Raw genomic sequence first — 19,138 nt, 5'->3', positions numbered from 1 at the left:
AACCCTGTATTGTCTTCCTCTCTTCTTCCCCGTTTCTGACTCTAATCTCTCTCGTGCCCCACTCAGCTTTCCCGCTCTTTCCTACCTGAGTCACTACCTTTCCATCTTTGGGAGTTCACCCTTTTCTCCCCCTCATGTTCTCCCCATGTCCTCCTCTCATTCTAGCCCCTCTTCACTCTCCACTCCTTCTCCCTCTCCCCCCATCATCCTTCCCTCTCCAACTTGAATATGGGTCTCGGAAAATGTGCCTTGCTCGCTGGTTCATGAGTGTGGGTTTCCATATCTGCTACAGGAGGCATCAGGGTTTGACGGGTTGGCTGACAGGCTGGGCCCCCACCTCTACAATCCTGAAGAGGTCTCTGGTCTTCACCCTCTCCAGCACCTCTCATGCCTGGCTCTCTGTGTGTCTCCTGTGCCAGTGCATCTCTGGAGGGCTCCCACCCCATATTGCTACTGCTATCTCTCTTAAGGTCTTAGCAGTTTGTCTGCACATTCAGGACCACGCTGAACGCTTGGTTTTCCTCTCTTCCTTTCTGGGGCGCCGGCAGGTGGCCACCTTTCTTCCATCACAAATCCCAATTTGTGTGTCATCATGTCATTTGGGGAGACACAGCTTTAGAAGGAAGGGACGATTAAAGAAAAAACACAGATTGAGAGAAAGGCTCTGAGCAAGACAGAGGTGGAGAAATTGGTGCCAAGGTAGAGATTAACAGGGCAGATGCTGGGGAGGAAGGAGGAGGAGGAAGAAGAGGAGAAGGGGAGAGGGAGAGAGGGAGAGAGAGAGGAAGGGAGAGAAAGAGAATGAAGTAGAAATAGAGACTTTGAGATAGTGGGGAGAGCTAAGGTCCCTCCCTGCTTTAAAATTCTGGGTCTTTGAGAAGAAAAGTGAACCAAGGAGAAAGAAAAGGACCACAGAGTGCCTAGGTTTCCTCTTCCAGGAAACCTCACTGGAGAATACCTTATCCTAGCACCGACCTCCAATTCCCTCCTGGACCAGCTACCCTGCTCTCTCTGTTTTGTGGGCTCTGGCTGCCCTGGGAGTAGGTCTGTCTTCTGTCCTCCCCTCATACCCACTCTCCAATGCAGGGTGCTCCTCCCAGAGTGGGCAGTGGCTATCTTGACCTCTAGGGGAGGGAAAGGGGGAAGGGTTGTGAACAAGGCAGACCCCACTCCCCCAGTGGATTGTGCTCCTCCCACACACAGTAGGTGCTTTGGATTCTGGGCACTTTGAGGGCAGAGACTGCATCTGTAGCTGTAGGATGCCAAGGCCTGGCCTGAGCCTTGTAATTGCAGCTTCTCAATGGTGTTTAGTGAGTTGCATAACTGAGGAGCACCCCTGGGAGGCATGGCTGGGTCTAGGGGTCCCCTAGGCTTGGTGACACCTTTGTCCTCAGCCTGCATCAGTTGGCCCTGCAGGGCGCTTGTGTCTCTGAGCTCTCCCCCAGCTAAGCAGTCCCCCCCCTCCCACACACACAGGAGGACCCCTCTACAGCACATGCCTTCCCCTATGGACTCTCCTCCCACCTTACCCAGGCCCTCTGGAAGGCGCAATCTCAGCGCCCAGGGCAGCCTTTGAGCCACAGGAGGCAGTGCTGGTGAATAATTCATGGGGCTGGGAGGCCCTTATCTCCCAGGCCGGCCCCACCCGGGGCCCCAGCACTGGGCTGCTGTCCCACGACTCCCTGCTTTATCTCAACGCCCAGCTTGTAATGCAGCCCGCCATATCACAGGCAGAAGGGGAGATTAATTTTCTGGTTTTGCATGGGCGGGGAGGGGAGGGGGCGTGGGGAGGTGCTGGGGAGCAGAAGCTGGGATCTTTCCTATTTCAGACTCCAGCGGCTTAATCCTCTGCCGGGCCTGCAGGAAGGGGAGGAAGAGGGTGTTGTAAGCCAAATTTCATCATCAGCGGCAGCCCCAACAGAGGGAGGAGGCGGCGAGGGGCAAACAGACGGGAGAAGCAGCGGTGCTGGCGCAGAAAGGCGAGTTGTTTGGAAACAGGGTAAAAGGCGGCCCTCTCAGCCTGGGCTCCCAGACACCCAGCTTGTCCGGGAGCTGGGGCCATGTGGGGTGAACACATGGGCACGTGTATGTGTACATACAGGAGCTCCAGACACATAGGCTTACCTCTTAAGGATGGCGCACCAGCCTTGGTGTCTGCCACACCTCACACAGGGCCTGGCACAGAGGAGTCTAAAAAAAAACCAATGTTGACTGACTGGGGTCCTCAATGTCTGGGGGAATGCTGATGAGCTGAGCAGGCACAGCCCCACGTGCTCTTGGAATCTGGCTCTGCTGTCTTTCCATCTGCCCTGTGAGCCCTGGCACACGCAGACTGTTGGCTCCTTTGGTTTCCTGTGTCCGCCATAGTCTACATAGGCCAGCGAGGGTGGGGACACTGGCCTGGGGAGACTGCAGGTCCCAGCTGCTTCTGCTTAGATGACACAACTACCTAGAGCTGGAGGAATCTACCACCTGTTAAGTAAGCACTTATGCACCAGGATGCGGGCAGGGGGAGCTACATGTTCCCCAAGATCAATTAGAAGTGAGTCTTGCCTTCAAGGAGCTTAATGGCCCAACTGGGATGACCAGACACATAAGTAATTGACTCTGATGCATAACAGAATGTGATGCTTGCCAGGAAAGAGCTACAAAATAAAAGTACTCCAAGGAGGGAGAGAATTGGTGATGTCTAGGAAAGTGTCTTGGAGGATGTAGCATTTGAGATGGGGTTTGAAGGATAAGTAGGAGTTTATATTGGCTATAATGGCATTGGGAAGAAGACAAGGCATTTCAGGAGGAGGAATAGTATGGAAGAAGTGATAAGAGAGGGCCAGAGTGTAACAAGGAGAGAGTAATTTTGTCTGTCTGGTGGATGAGGGGAAATCGTGAGGGTCAAGGCTGGGAGGCAGGCCAAGGTGAAGATGAAGGTTCCTGACATCGTGTGGAGGAGCTTGCATTTGTCTGGGGTCTTTGGGGAACAACTGAAGAGTTTTGAGCAGGAGGTGGCATGATCAAAGTGGTATTAGAGGAAGATAAAGATAGCCACATCATTGAGCGTGCGTATGCTGGGTATCATTCTAAGCATTATGAAAGGAATTCTCTCATTAAATCCTTACGACCACCCTCTTAGAAGGTAATAGTATCATCCCATTTCAGAGGAGATCCAAGATGGCGGAGTAGATAAACACTGTGCCTGCTTCCTTCTGTGAACACATAAAAATTACAACTAAGTTATAGAACAATCAACCTGGAGAACCATCTGAGGTCTAACTGAACAGAAGTTTTATAACTGAGGATATAAAGAAGAAGCTACGTAGAGATTGCATTGTTTGCAATGACTAAGATGGGGAGGCAGCCTGTGTGTCTGTTGGTGGAAGAATGGATAAAGAGTAGATGGTACATGTATACAATGGAATATTGCTCGGCCATGGAAGGGAATGGGTTCTTGCCATCTGCAGCAGCATGGATGGACCTGGAGGGTATTGTGCTGAGTGAAGTGTCAGACAGAGAAAGACAGATGCAATGTGATTTCACTTATATGTGGAATCTAAAGAACAAAATAAACAAAACAGAAACAAACTCATAGATACAGAGAACATATTGATGGTTGCCAGATGGGAGAGGAGTAGGGGGTGAGTGAAAAAGAGAAGGGATTAAGAAGTATAAATTGGTTGTTACACAGTAATGATGGGGATGTAGGCTATAGCATAAGGAATATAGTCAATAATATTGTAACAACTATGTATGGTGTCATATTGATACTAGATTTGTTGGGGTAATAGATGGGAGGGGGTTGAGGGCAGGGTGAAAAAGGTGAAGGGATTAAGATGAATAAACTGATAGTTGCAAAATAGTCATGGGGATGTAAAGTAAAGCACAGGGAATATAGTCAATAATATGGTAATAACTATGTACAGTGCCAGGTGAGTACTAGACTAGTCAGGGGGGTCATTTCTTAAATTATAAAATGCCTAACCACTATACTGAACACTTCAAATTAATATAAAATAATATTGAATGTCAACTGTAATTGAAAATTTAAAGAGGGAAGGAAAGGTAAAGGGAAATAAGAGGTTCAAAGTTCCAGGTATAAAACAAATAATTCATGGGGATATAATGTACCACATAGGGAATATAGTCAATAATACTGTGATAGAATGGTACGGTGTCAGATCGTTGCTGGACTTATCATGGTGATCACTTCTTTAGGTATATAAATGTTGAATAACTATGGTGTGTACCTGAAACTAATATAATATTGTATGTTAGCTATATTTTAATTAAAATCTTAAAAAAATATATCATCCCATTTTATAGATGAGGAAATGGGGTCACAGAGGTGTCAGCAATAGAATGAGAATTAATTAAAGATGGCACAGGGGCTGGCCAAGTGGCTCAGTTGGTTAAGAGCTCACTCAAGAGTGCGAGCTCTGAGCAACAGCAGTTCGACTCCCAACCGGAGCTGAGCTGCCAACAGGTGGCAGGATGGCTCAGCTAAAAAAAAAAAAAAAAAAGATGGCAGAAATCACAGATGGGAAGTTTAGGATGATAAATTCTTTAGCGTCTCAGGCACTTTTGGGCATGGAGAGAAATACTCATTATTTTTCTGTTTTGATATCGAATTTATTAATATTTATTCAATTATTAAAATTCCTCTAAATATTCTCATACTACTTATACAACCAATAAATAAAAAATCTATGAACTTAGCAAATTATATTTCCCCAAATATTTAAACATCAATTGCAAATGAAATCAATTAAACTTCATAAATCAGGTTTTCTCAAATGCTTTGAAAAAATCCTAAAAAGCAGACAAAACAAGCGATATTACAATGATTGCTGAAAAGGCCCATTGCAAAAACAATATCATGAATTTCAATGTCTTTGTCTCCCATATTTCTAATGTTTTCTTTATTCTTATTCTTTTCTTTTCTGGGGTTAGAATTTTCCTGATTTAAACAGAGCCTTAGCCTGCAGGCTGGAGTGACTGGCGATGATTTGGGACGGAGGTACAAAGGTCCTGGGGGGCTGGGGCTCCCAGGAAGAGTCATCTGGACTTTATTATGCAGCCCTTTGCCTATTTCATCAGGAGCTCTCTCCTCTTTACACTTGGACCAATCATAGATTCTGAATTTTTGTATGTGACCCTAATCTTTTCCCCCAAAATTATTCTAGTTCTGAGTACCTTATCTTTACAGTACAGCCCACTGTGTTCTGAGTGGGGCCTGGTCTGGCTCAGCTAAGCCTAAAGCCCTTGGTCAATTGGTTAACTGGAACTATGTCCATCCTTTCCTTCTCGGCTGCAAAGATCTGCACTATTGTCAGCAAGGGCGCTGAAGCCAGGGTCTAAGATGAGGCATTAAAGGCTTGAATTAGGGCAGTGGTAATGGAAATAAAAAGGAAAGGACAGTTTTCAGAGACTCCGTGAAGGCAAAACTGACTTATATTAAATGGGAGAGAATAGCTTACCTCATGGAATCAAATGAAAAATACATGTGAAGGTCCTTTGTACCTTATAAGTACCATTAAATCCTAGTTGTTTTGCTTTGTTGTTATGTTAGGATTATGAGATGGCCAAGGACAAAGCTTTAGGGAGTTCACCCAAAGCAGGGGAGGCAGGAAAGGAGGCTGCAAGACAAAGGGAACTGAGAGCAATTGGTCTGCCAGAAGAACCAGGAGAGAGAGAGGTGTCACATAGACCAAGGAGATGGGAGGCATGAGGACAGTTAGGTGGGTTTTTCGGAGGTCCAAGAGAGAAGAGGGGAAGGTCTGAACTAGGGTGGGGAGAGTATGGGTGTTTTGGGACGGAGAAAGGGAACAAAAGAGGTAAGTGATATGTTAGAGACAGAGTCAGCAGATGGTGCTGCCTGGACATGCTGATGAGGGGCCAGAGGGGATGCTGGTGATTCTAAGGTCATGCATTTGGGGGTGGGGAGCCTGGGCAGATTCAGGAAAGAAAGATTGGGGTTCCTACAAGGCACAGAATGAAGGCTCCCCACCCTGACCAGGTTTGACACTCCTTTGCAAATAGAAACTATTGTTTCTCAGCCATGTGGTCCTCAGCCTTCTCGCGTAGCTATACCCCTCCACTCTACCTCCACTCTTCTCATGAGAATCAGAATCAGGGAAGTTTAGAACTGGCAGAGTCTTTAGAGGTCATCTAATCCACCCTCCACCTTCAACTACCGCCATCGAACAGATGAGGCCAAACAGCAGAAATGGCATGATGAGTGACAAAGCTGGGATTAGAATCCTGGTTTCCTGATTCCCAATCTAGTATATTTTACCCCTGTCACTCAACGTAGTGATCCTACTGCAAGAGGACTTGGCCCCATGACACCCAGTATCGCCTGGCTGCCTAAAGAGACTTTTCCAGAAAAGTAGGTTGTATTTTGGCTTGTAAAACCTAAAAGCCCTGACATTGGGGTAGAATTAGGAGGCTTGGTAATAGTCATGGAAGGTATGAGGCCTCAGAAAAGATGAATCCCCCACTATGCTATACACCTGAAACTAATTAATATACAATAATATTGAATGTCAACTGTAATCGAAAAAAAAATTAATTAAAAAAAGGAAAAGACGAGCCCCTCCTGTGCTTATCAAAGAATGGTATGATGTTGGGGGTATTTTAAGGAATAGCAGCTGGTAGTCAGAAATGGGGAGGAGATGGAGGCAGGGGGACTAGAGAGAATAGGCTCCCCTGGCCTCAACGAAGGTCTGGCCTAAAGCGTATGTGAAGAACTGGGAGAGGGAAGAAAGATAAAGTGGCGGTGGTGGTGGGCTATGTCCTCTGGGGATATGGAGGTAGACACCAAGGACCTAAGGACTCAGTGATGGATGGTTTTGTTCAACTTAAAAGAACCACAGCCCAGCCCCCAAACTGGCAGCACCTCTGTCTCCCCTGGGCCTCTGACCACTCTCTTCTCCCTTCTCCCTTTGATTGTTGGTGGTAATTGCTTTCCATTTGGCAATTACTTAGCTCATTAATTGCCTAAAGAAGAGTATCAGCCTAGGGTGGGGGTGATTGGCAAAGAAAGTAATGGGGAGGGAGGACTCTAGGGAAACAGATATGGACCCGGACCTGGAATGGGACGGGAGTGTAGTGGAAGAGGGTGAACCTTATATATCTGGCTCTGGTCAGCTAGGTTGCTCTGCTCAGATCTAGAATGGAGAAACCACTTTTCCACTCTAACATAGACACCAGTACTTTCACTCTCAGATACCCTATCATCCCTGATCCAGTCGCACTCTCCATCTGTCCTCCTCTGCCATCATCAGTACTACCACTCTCTAACTTTCCTCCTCCACCATCACCATCACCACTATAAACCTTGTGTTAGGTGGCCTCTAAGGTGACTCCCAGTGATCCCTGCCCCCTAAAATTCATACCCTTGTGTAACCCTATACCCTCAAGTGTGGGCTGTATTTAATGACTCACCTCTAGTGCCTAGAATTCAACAGAGGCAATGGGAAGTTTACTTCAAGATTAGGCTACAAGTGCCGGCCAAGTGGCTTGTTGGTTAAGAGTTGGCTTGGGACGCCAGCTTTGAGCAGCAGGGCAGCCGGTTCGGATCCCACATGGGCCTGTGACACTGCACCCTCTACAGCTAAGATAGTGAACAACAGCTCAACCTGGATCTGGGCTGCTTTCAGTCGCTGGCAACAGCGTAGGCTGCAGTGGGGCTGCTGTGGGCTGCCGTAAGCTATCATGAGTGGCTGCAAACCAGCATGAGCAGCTGGCAGTCGGTGCACCATGAGCCGCCGTGAACGGCCATCCAATGGCCAGCGATCACTCTACCTCAACCGGGAAGAGTGCAATGATCACAATACTAGCATGGGCCAGTGAAGTGACGTCCTCCACAACTAGACTGAAGAACAAAAGGACAGAAACTTGTCTGTTCCCCTTCCCCGATTTCCCAAAAAAATCTTTAAAAAAAAAAAAAAAGATTAGGCTACAAAAAGACTGTGGATTCCATCTTGGGTACTCTGTCATTTGCACTGAGAAAAGCCAGTTGTCAGTTACCCTATGGAGAAGCCCATATGGCAAGGAACTGAGAGAGGCCTCAGGCCAACACCCAGTGAGGTCCAAGAGCCCAGGGGGAACTGAATCCTGCCAACAACCCTGTGAGTGAGCTTGGAAGCAGGTCCTCCTCCTGCAGAAACTGCAGGTGAGATTGCAGCCCCAGCTGATATCTTAGTTGCAGTCTTGTGAGAGACTGAGCCAGAGGCACCCAGCTAAGCCTTGCCCAGATCCCTGGCCCACAGAAACTATGAGATAAAAAAAAAATGTGTGTTGTTTGCACAATTAAGTTTTGGGGGTTATTGGTTATGCAGCAACAGATAATTAATACAGCCACCACCATCATCATGACCATCATCACTATCATTACTACCAACACCACCATGCTCTCAAACTCACCACCATAACTTCCATCACAGCCGTCACCACTGTCACTACCATCCCCATCGCTACTTTGAACTCAAATATGATTCTTTCATGAGCACCAGCACCACAATCATCATCTCCAGCTGCACAAGTCTTTCTAACACCCAATCTGTACCAGGCTCTATGCAAGATTACAAAACCTGTGCCCTCAGAGAATCAGGTGGGGACTCTTTTGGGGAATCAGGACACATTTGTGAAAAGTGAATAGAAAGTCCAGGAAGTCTATGCTTAATGCCACTTTGGGTGGTAGGGAAAGCTTCATAGAAGAGGGGCCCCCAATCTAGGCCTCAAAGGATCAGTGAGATCTGAATAGGCAGAGGGGAAGGGGAAAACACGTCAGCTTGATATGTCAGGTAGAAAATAAAGTGAGGGGATCTGGCCAGAGGGGAGGCCCATTCAGGGGAGCGGTAGGGAATGAGGCTGGAACCAGAAAAGAAGCACACAGAGGTTTAATGCATTTGTGCAGGGCTCTACTTTCCAAAGCATTGTCTGTGCTAAGTTGGTTAAGTAGTGTCATCCTCTTAAAGATATGCCCAGTTTCCTGGCTTAGCCAGAGGGAGTCAGGTCTGGGACTGAAGCCTTGAGCCTTCTGCTCCAGCAGAGAGACAGTATGGAATGTCGGGATCCAATCAACATGAGTCACAATTCCTCCCAGATGATAATAGGCAAGTTATTCAACCACCCTGTCAATTATACCTACCTCCCAGGCTGCTGTATGGACCAGACATCATATGAGAAACATTGTATGTGTTTCCAGCCACATAGCAGCCTGGAAACAAATGTTAATTCTATCTCCCAGCCTCCCTGCACCCTCTGCTGCCCCACACCTTGCCCTTATTCTTGGAGGCTGGACAGAAGTTCCTCCAGGCATAAAGACCTGCCCCACTGCACAACTCCTGAGGGCACCATTTGCATATGGACATGAGGGTAGGAGGAGTTAGGAAGGAGACACTGTCAATCAGCTGCTTCCAGAATGCCTTTCAGGGTTGGTCTGGGAGAGTTGATGCCTCAGTTCAGGCCTATGTGACCAAGAAATTACCTCATCTGCCTTTTCCAGAGACTATGTCCTCTGCCCACTGGGAGGGCAGGGCCCAGAGCCAGGATCCCAGGGCTGGAAGAAACCCTCTGGAGCTTCTGGGTGAAACTCAGCCTGTCCTTCAGCCAGGGAACGTGCCTCGAGTCCCACGAAACAAGATAATGCCAGCCTCACACTTGTTTACAGCTTTCATATCCACGGCGTTGTTGGTACTAACCAACACCCTATGACACAGACCTCGTTATTGTTTCACCCCTACTTTCTAGATGACTAAATGGGAGCTCAGAGAGGTTAAGTGATGTTGCCCAAGACCACTGAGGTGGTGAGTGGCTGAGCTGATCCCAGGTCTCAGGGTGCCAAATGCCGTGTTGTCCCCCCAGCCTACACTGTCCCAAGGCTCTGAGAGGCTCAGTGACTTGCATGAAGTCCCTCGGCTTAGATGCAATAAGGGGGTTAGAACCCAGACCTCCCCCCCACCCCACCCCCCCAGCCCCTAGAGCAGTGTTCTTTCTGCTCCATCACTCAGCACTGGGTAGAAAAACTGCTGCGGGGAAACAAGTTTGGCAGTGGAAAGGGAGAAATGATGGCAGGAGAGGGAGGAGGGAGCTGGAACCCTGCGGGTGACTGCGGAGGATGGGGTCGATATGGAGATGGGAGGGCTGGGACACCAGGGTCCCCAGTTGGCTGGGGCTGAGACCAGCCCTCCCCACTTCATCAGGCCTGGGGCTGCAGGCTGCCAGTGCTCCTCCATCAAGACCCCCCCGAGAGCCCGAAATCAAATATTCCTCCTCCCCTGCTCAGGCAGGCTTATTGCCTCTGACAGCAAATGTATTGCTCTAATCTTTTCTCATTTTGCCAAGATGGGCTCCATCCTGACCTCCCTGCCAGCCTTGAAGGCTTCACAGAGGCGGGAGGGACGCACCGAGGTGGGAGGGACGTGCAGGGGTTGGACTGTAAATGGGGCGGCTGCAATGACCCCGGGTTTGATGTGGCCTTGTCTCTAGAAGGCTGAAAGAGACTGGAGAATTTGGAGATCTCTGGGGGAACCCATGGCTGCGGGTTCCCCAGTGAAAGCAGATAGGAAAGGCTTGATGGGCAATGAAGAAGCAGGCTCCAGGACCCCGGGGAAACAGAGTTCTGCAGAACAGACAAACCTGGGGGGTGTGTGTGTGTATATGTGTGTGTGTGTGTGTGTGTGTGTGTGTGTGTCAAAATTCTAAGTTTGGGAGATGGGCCTGTTGCGATGGGGGAAAGCCGGGTGTGCTCACCCTCTCCAGAGTGACTGATCTGCCACGCCTATCCTTCTGTCCACTCTGCTGCCCAGAAGCCTTGCCAATATTAATGCCCCCTGTTCCTCTGGCTGCCTCTTCTCCTGCTCTTTCCTGCCTAGATGAGCACTCAGGCTTGGCAAGTCTCAGAAGACATCATGGAAGGGCCAGGGGTTGGGCAGGTGGGAGGCGCTCAGCCTGGGGGTCAGGGCTGGCACCCAGAACCCAGGCAGAGGGGAGAAGAGCTGGGTGGAGCAGAGTGATTGTGGGAAGGAATTTGCTGCTTAGAGCTAGCTGGGGGTCCATGAGAAGGGGACAGAAGATGAGTGGAGTTTGGCCAGGAAGAAAAAGCAGGTGGCATGTCTAGAGCAGAAATGAGGCAGGCAGGGGAAGGGGCTGTCCAGTGCTCTGGCCTGAGGAGGCTGTAGGGAGCTGTGTGTGTGTGTGTGTGTGTGTGTGTGTGTGTGTGTGTGTGTGTGTGTGTGTGTGTGTGTGTGTCCCAGGGTTGGGTATAGAGTCCTTGTGCCCCATCATGGTGAGCATCTGTCTGTCTGGATGCACCTTCAGGTTGGGCTGGCAAGTTTTCAGGATCCTGACAGTTTATGGGTGTGATAGGGCCTCAGCCTCTGGGCAATGTATATGGGAGCCTGCTTCTCTCTTTGAGGTCCTTTGGCCTTTGCCAGGGAGAAGCTCATGACTGGAGAGGCTGAGCCGGGTCAAAGCTCTGCTCAGGGTTCAGCAGGGTTAGGGTGGGATGGGTGAGGGTCGGAGAGTAGAGGGAGAGTGTGGTTTCTCCTGAACTCCCCTCTGGCCATGAGCTGCTGCCTCCTATTGCAGGGCAAGGCAGGCCCACATCTTAGCAAAGATCTTCTCATAATGATTCCCTTTTTAGACAGAAACCCCTGCCTGGACTGACCTTCCTGTTCCCCTCTGGCTGTTGCCAACTCCACCTTCAGAAAGGCTTCCCTGCCTCCACAGGTCTCCATCTGTTCCCTGCATTCCCGAGGTTCACGCCAAGGCCACTCACTTGGGAAGGCCATCCATGCCTTGTGCCTTATTGGGTACCTTTTCTCCCCTCAGTCCCATCTCCTTGTCTGAGAATAGCTGAGGTGAAGTGTGAGAAACTTTCTATGTGGCAGACCAGGAACTGAAGCTCAAAGCCCAACTGGACGGGAGTTACCTCTCACTACCACATGTGCATAGGTGCATGCACAGTGCTGAGTGACTTGGGACAGCTCGCTGTCCCTTACCTTTCCCAGCTCTGGAGATACATCTCCTTTACAGAACCTTATAAGTATTGATAGCAGGTCTCAGTTATGGTCAACAGACCCAGGAACGGGAACCTTGGCCCCATCCCCTCTCAGTTTGGAGCAGCCTTCTTGCTCACAGGCCTCAGTTTCCATATCGCACAATGCTGCAGCACCCCTCTAGTGGCCTAATGTCCTTTCACTGTGTAGCTGTGCAGGATCGGAGCTGTAAGGACCTTCAGAGGACATTTAGACCAGAGATTTCCAACTTTTTAACTCCAAAAAAATTCCATGACCCTGACACGGTAGTAGTTGTAGTTTTGATAGCTATTGATTGAGAAAATACATAATGACTGCGTTCTGGATTACACCATTAAAATTCATTTGTATTTTATTAATCCCTCAGCAACCACAGCTATACATAGTCAATCAGTTACACAGATGGGTTACTCAGAGTCTTTTTTGAAGCCAGGGGCTGGATCTCCTGTGCTCACTCTAAGGCTGTTACAGTTTGGGAACCACAGATTTAAGCCACTCCTCATGTCACAGGTGAGGAGACAGGCCTGGAGGGGAAGATATTGGCTTAAATTCACACAGCTAGTGAGGGAGTTGCACCAGAATTTGAGTTCAGGATGGATATTTGCCACAGGGACTGCCAGTATCAATCCTACAGGGGGCTAAATAGGGAGGAAGTTGCAGGCAGGGTAGGACAGGACCACTTCTGAGAGGTGCAGGGAGCCCCCACTGTGTCTTCTTACCATTCACATTCAGGTAAAACATGCCTAGAAGAGCTGCAAAGGGGACCTAAAGGGAGGAGGTAGCCAAATAACAAACAGAGGGATGAGTGGAGAGGAGAAGCCAGCTGCTTTGAGCCCTTTCCCCTCGATACCCAGACTGCACAGACTCCACGCAAGTCATTTCACTTCTCTGAGACTCAGCTTTCTCCTCTGTAAAATGGGAGGGAAGTAACAGTTGAACATTTCCCTCCCAGTGGAATAATGCCTTTCTCACCCTACATGACTGTTCAAGAATCTAACAACGAAATGTGTGTGGAAGTTCTGGGTAAATTGCAAAGTGATTAGGGAGGGGAACTTTGTATCCATAATCTCCTTTTTAATCCTCAAACCAACCCTGTGAAGTAGGTTCCATTAGTCTCATTTCACACTGGAGGTAACAGAAGTTGAACAAAGACAGAGAGAACCCAGATTTGACTCCGGGTCTGACTCCTCTGAGAACTGGCTCTTGGCTTGAGTTTTAGGATTAACAGTTAGCAGAAGTGGTACTTGTTACAATTTACATAAATCTCTGGTCTTTTTTTAGAATCAGCTACTTTCCTCTCCTTCCTCTCAGCCTGTCTCCCCACAATTCCAGCCACCTTGAGGCCAGAGTAGCCAAGTGTCCTCTGAGTAAAGGGCAGGCAGGCAGTGGCCCTTGGGGCAAGGTTAGCCAAGGTGGGCACAGTGAGAAGGGAACATAGAAATGTGCGGGAGAGAGAGGGAACAGTATAAAGTCGGTGAGTCCCAAACCTGTTTGTACCTCAGAGTCGCCTGGGAGTTTGTAGAAAGTCTCTGAGTCTCACTCTTCATGAAACTAGACCTTGGATCATATTTTAGATGCACATGACCAGCCAGGCTTGCAAAGGGATTGGCAATAATATGTTACCTTCTTGGATGTAGTTTTTCAACAGCTATGATAGAGCAGTGGTTCTTGAAGTGTGGTGCCCGGATCAGTAGCATCAGCCTCACCTGGAAATGTGTTAGAAATGAAAATTCTCAGGTCCCACCAAAGACCTACGGAATCAGAAACTCTAATGGTGGGGGCCAGCGATCTGTGTTTTAACAAGAGCCCTAGAGGAAATTCTTGTGCACATTAATGTTTGAGAACCACTGGCATAGATCAGGGAATTGTGGAAGGCCAGGCATGTTGATAGAGATGGGACAAGGTGGGGTGAATGAGCTGTGGCCTCTGTTTTTTAAGAGGCTGGAATCTGGAATCTGGTGGAGATGAGTTCAGTACCTCAGTAACTACACCACCTCCCCCAAGGAGCCTGGGCACCTGTGTTTCTGAAGGGGACTTGTTCTGTTAAGAGTCTGATTTATTTCAACACTTTATTCACTGTGAGAGTAAGATTCCTAGGCATGAAGTGGGAAAACCACAGATTTGGGAAGATTTTTGTGTTTTTGTTATTTTTTGAAGAGAAGGGTCATCAGAAGGAAGAGAGGAAAGGAACAGAGGAAGACAGGGAGGCACCAAATAATAATTACTACTTATGGAGCACTTACAGTGCCAGGCACTGTGCTAAGAGTTTTGCAAACACTATCTCATTTAATCTCCCTAGAAGCCCTTTACACTATAATTATCATCCCCATTTAATAGATAGGGAAATAGAGGTACAGAAGTCAAGTTGCCCATCACACAGGTCATAAAGTGATAGAAGCTGACCTTGAACCAGGACCAGTATTAACTCCAGAGTCCATGCCTTTAACCACTATGCTTTGCTGCTTCTCTTAGAGAAATAGGAAGAAGTACAGGCCTGTCATTTGCTCAAAAACCTTCAATGGCTCACTGATGCCTCCAGAATTAAATTCATGATCTCTCACACCGGTAACCTCAAAATTCTGTCCAGTTTTACCCCTCCCCCTTAATCAAGATCCTAGCCGGGCCTTACTGGATAACTTCTCCATTTTACTTCCTGACTACTTCACTTCCCACTTTCCTCCCCATTGGATCCAATAAATCCTGAAGAAGAGGCTCAGCTCAAATGCCTCTTCTTCCAGGGAGACTATCCTGATTCCCAAACAGAAGTGGGCTCGCTCTCTTCGAACCCCCAAACACAATCCCCACTTCCGCACTCTAAGCTGTTTGTGCCTCCACCCCCCCTTCGTATTCAGCGCACTGCGTGGAACGCTTAAGTGCTCAAAACATCTCCGTTTAATTGACAGCGGAAACAATAATTCTCTAACGGAGGTAGGGAGTGAGATCTCTAGAAATGGAGATAAATGAGAAGGAGCTGGGAGGCAGACGCCGAGGGAGGAGAGAGGATGAAGACAAACACTGTGAGATGACCAGACCTCCCCTACCGCTCAGGGACTGACCGTGAATCTGTCTCGACTTCCGGGCAGCAGGCGCGTCCCTGGAGAGGTGGGGCGAGGGGGCGGCGGGGGGCGGCGCGCTCCGGCGGTCACCCGCGTCCTTCTCATTAGCATAAATCCCATTAGCGGCGCCCCGTAGCGGCGCGGACGCCTGCCTGGTGGAAGCCGGGTGGGGATGGCCCTCCCCGCCCGTCTGCGAGGGCGGCGCGTAAAGGGACTGCAGCACCCTCCGACGGCGCGTTCCAGTAGAGAAAAACCGTTTTACAGCCATTACTTCGCTGGCACCTCAGAACCACCCGGTGTGTGGGGCTCTCCAGATGCGGGAGATTAAATAATCAGGCCAAGCGCGTATCTAATAAGTGGCAGAGCCGGAAATCGAACCCGTGCTTTCTGGCTCCAGCAGTCATGCTTTTCCCGTTACAGGCGCAGCCCCAGGATGCCTCCCTAGCCAGAGAACTATAGTTTGGGAAGAAAGGAGGTTAGGACCCCCCCACAATCTCACCTTTCCTGTATTTGTTTCTCACCAGTCTGGTGCAGCAGGGAAGAGGGTTGAGTGGAATAGGAGGGTTGTGGTGGTGGGAAGTGTGGGGGAACAGCGTTTCTAACTCCCATCCATCATTTGGGTCCCAGGGATTGGGTGGTGGGGTGGAATGCTACTACCATCCCATTGAACTCACTTCTGCTCACTCAAATGGCTATCTTTGGGAGCTGCAAAAAAGCAAGAGAATATAGCAGTAAATGAGGGGACGTTCTCTTGTTCTCTGGAAGTTCATAGTCCTGTAGGGGAAAATCAGGAATGTTTTTACTGAGCACTTACGGTGTGCCAGGAACTGTGCTGAGTTCTTTACATGGATATTTCATTTCTTCCTCTCAACAATTCTGTGAAATAGGTATTATTATGATTTCCACTTACAGATGAGTGAGCAAAGGCACAGATGACTTGTGAAAGGCCATATAACGTAACTGGAAGAACCAGGAAGCCTAAACAAATGAGGTAGCATGTATGAAAGGGGAGCTTATAGCAAAGGCGTGGCTCCAGGCCTCAGAGAACTCCCTGGGCAAGGCAGAAAACATTTACTTGCCTGGAAGGGTGAGTAGAATTTAGCCAGGTGAAGAGGCAGTGGTGTCGGGAAGAGGAACTGCACATGCCAGAGGGTCAGGAAGTGCAGCTCAAGGGGCAAGCAAGGGCCAGGTTAGGGAAGCCTTGTTAAGGATTTTGGTCTTTATTGAGGAGGAAGTTGAAGTCATTAATGGTTTTAAACAAGAGAGAGGCATGACTAGAATTGCATTTTTAAAAGATCACTCAAGGTATAAATGCAAGTGAGGGGTAAACAGTTTCATTGGTGGCTTGGGCGACGGAATTAAACTTGGGTGGTGCCGCTAGGAAGGAGAAAAGTGGGTACATGCAAGAAATACTTAGGAGTTGAGTTCAGTAATTGAATAAGGGGTGAAAGGGAGAGGGAGAAAGCTGAGTCATTTTACACCCACTTCTCTCCTTCACCCCCAGGTCCAATAATTTAATAAGTCCATTTAATTTCATGAATATCTTCCCCACCTGTCCCCTCCTTTTCATCCCAAACTGCCACTGGCCTAATTCAGCTTGAATCCTCTCTCCTTAATGATAAAGCAAGAGTCTTTCTACCTTTATGTTTTTTTACTCTCCAGACTGTCATCCATGCCATCTGAACATATGAGTGTGAGTATGATCTAAGTAAAATGCAGACCTAGCCATACTCAGTCTAAGCCCCATTGTCTGTCATTGTGTCTATTACAGGATAAAGTCCAATCCCTTCCTAGTCTGGTCCTAACATACTTTGCTAGCTTCTCCTTTCCCTCCTCAGACCAAAGCTGCCCAAGGGGCATCACATCCGCTGAGCCCAATGTCACCTGCATGTTGAGGTAAATGTTCCTTCACAGTCCCAAACCTTCATAAATGTAAGTCATTTGTGTGTGTATTTATTAAATATACACGTGACTCATTCCTGAGAGGTCACTCGATCCTTTCATTGCCAGGAATTTGCCACCTCTTTCTATCTGGTAAATTCCTATTCACACATCAAGTCCCAGCTCAGATATCAAGTCTCTACAGGCTTTTCTAACACTCCCCCAACTCCCCAGATAGGATTAAATGCTTCCTCATCTGTGCTTCTAAAGCACTTTACATAATTCAGTTCTAGTACTTATTTCATTGTATTGCTATAGGTATCTAAGGAGGCACAGGCTAATGCAATCAATGAATGTTCCTGCCTTGGAAGGGTTGTTGGGCGTTTAAATGGGATAATATATGTATAGTTAATATTTCTTTTCTTCATCTGTTTCCTAATAATAGTAATAAAATCTGTATTACAATTTACAAAGTATAAACTTTGATTGTGTTCCATACAATCTCTTGTTTTATCTGAGAATAAACCTGTGAGATAGGGATGGTACTATTATTTCTGTTTTATAGTTACAGAAAGTGAAGTACAGAAGGGGAAAAAAGTAATAATACAGATGGTTCAGTGGTATGCTTGCCACACAAAATTGTTCCATTGGTATTTGTTTAAATGGAGTCAAGTTTTCTGGTTATAAAACCTGTGATCCTTCTATTAAACTACAGTTTCTTCTAAGCTGTAGCCAGTATTTTTTCAAGTTGAGGGTAGCGAATCATTATTGAGTAATAAATTGAATGAAGTAGGGACAACCAACATGGGAGGGAAAAAGAGAAAAATTCAGAGCACATTAGTAAGGATAAGCAGAGTTCTGTGATACTTGATTGTAATGTAAAATGTATTTCTCACCGTGGGTCTGAGTGAAAAGAAAATATGAAAGCCCTGAGCTAGCACAATGCCAAGTTCTAAATGAATGTTTATTAAATGAAATTATAGCACTTATATTTTGTATTGTTTTTGTTTACTAGAGCTCTCTCCTCCATTGGTGGCTACTGGAAAGTAGAGATCATATCATCTTTACTTTCCTGATTCTTAGTAGAGTGCACTTAATAAGTGAGCGTCAAATTAAAACCTGGATGAATTCATCAATGAATGAAGGCATTATATAGCTCAGTAAATATGGTTGCAAATAACTGCTGTTCTCTCTCTTTCCAGATTTCTTCCTATTCAACAGTGAAACCTGACACTAAATTGATAGTTTCTAAAAAGCCTTATCTCCTTGCCTGAGGGAAACAGTGAGGCCAAAATTTGTACTCAAGAAGCATCCCTTGCCCTTAGTTAACATGGTATCCTGAATGGCTTCAAAAAAGGGCTCGGAGGATGGGGAGGAGGGGGGTGTGAAGGGCAAGAGACCTGTTGACCTTAGTCAAAATGGCTGCCGTTGGCCTCGCTCTATGGGAATGCGCATGCTTAGTCCTGTCCCCGCCCCTCCCCTGTGGCTCCGATGCGCGTGCGTGGCAGTGTACAGGGCCAGCGCGGGAGGAATAAATTTCTCCGTGATTGGTTGGTGAAGGATTTCAAACTCGAGCTGGCGGCGCGGTGCTCCTCTGCCGTTGGGTACAGCCCGGAGGGAAGCGGAAGGCTTCCCAGGTGGGGCCAGGAGGGTTCGGCTGAGTGGGCTCCGCGGGGGCTGCTGGAAGAGGTTCGTCTGGCGCCGAGTTTGTGGTAGGAGGGAGTCGGAATTGGTGAGCCTTGGCCACCGCCGGGCTCGGGGAGAAGGCAGCACCTACTGCGCCTCCACAGGAACCCCCTCCGGGCCGGGAGCTGGAGCGGCCTGAATAGGTGGTGGCGGGGAGTGGGGGACATCTTTCTTGGCGCCGTGTTTCCTGGAAAGCCGGGGCGTCTTTTTGAGGTGGTGGCTTGAGCAGGGCAGCCTCCACCCCAAAGAAGTGATTCTCACGTGGATACAGAATTTGGGAATTTTGGGGGGTAAAACTCCCATCCTTTTTGCAGGAACAGGACTTTTCGAAGGGAAAGGCCCCTGGTATTTGAGAGGCCGCTGAGGCTGCAAGTGGAGTCTTCCTCCCTTGTGGGCTGTGTGCCTATGCTGGCCGTGGCATTGACGTGTTGTCCTTCCCACCCTAATTCTTAGCCTTAGCAACAACAAGGCCTTACT

At 48.1% G+C, this 19,138-nt stretch overlaps 2 protein-coding genes across 15 annotated transcripts in view; one reads left to right on the top strand and one right to left on the bottom strand.

The window, feature by feature from the left end:
- ASIC1 (acid sensing ion channel subunit 1) overlaps nucleotides 1–15,173 on the bottom strand; it is a 44,037-nt gene extending 28,864 nt beyond the window's left edge. For both annotated transcript variants that reach the window (XM_019662310.1, XM_019662311.1), the window contains exons 1-2: nucleotides 15,095–15,173; nucleotides 13,662–13,744 (exon numbers count right to left, since the gene is read on the bottom strand). In XM_019662310.1, coding sequence (XP_019517855.1) covers nucleotides 13,662–13,735 — 74 coding nt within the window. In that variant the 5' untranslated portion in view covers nucleotides 13,736–13,744; nucleotides 15,095–15,173. The remainder of the gene's footprint in view (nucleotides 1–13,661; nucleotides 13,745–15,094) is intronic.
- RACGAP1 (Rac GTPase activating protein 1) overlaps nucleotides 15,122–19,138 on the top strand; it is a 28,839-nt gene continuing 24,822 nt past the window's right edge. For 3 of the 13 annotated variants that reach the window (XM_019662300.1, XM_019662309.1, XM_019662296.1), the window contains exon 1: nucleotides 18,506–18,664. The gene's annotated coding sequence lies outside the window, so the exon portion shown is untranslated. Of the gene's footprint in view, nucleotides 15,141–15,260; nucleotides 15,391–16,769; nucleotides 16,788–18,503; nucleotides 18,708–18,752; nucleotides 18,805–19,138 lie in introns of those variants that run through there. The other 10 variants (XM_019662305.1, XM_019662301.1, XM_019662298.1 and 7 more) reach the window with 8 other exon arrangements.

The sequence above is a fragment of the Hipposideros armiger genome, unplaced genomic scaffold (assembly GCF_001890085.2).
Source record: "Hipposideros armiger isolate ML-2016 unplaced genomic scaffold, ASM189008v1 scaffold_371, whole genome shotgun sequence".
NCBI lineage: Eukaryota > Metazoa > Chordata > Mammalia > Chiroptera > Hipposideridae > Hipposideros > Hipposideros armiger.
This window is presented reverse-complemented; position numbering and strand designations above follow the sequence as displayed.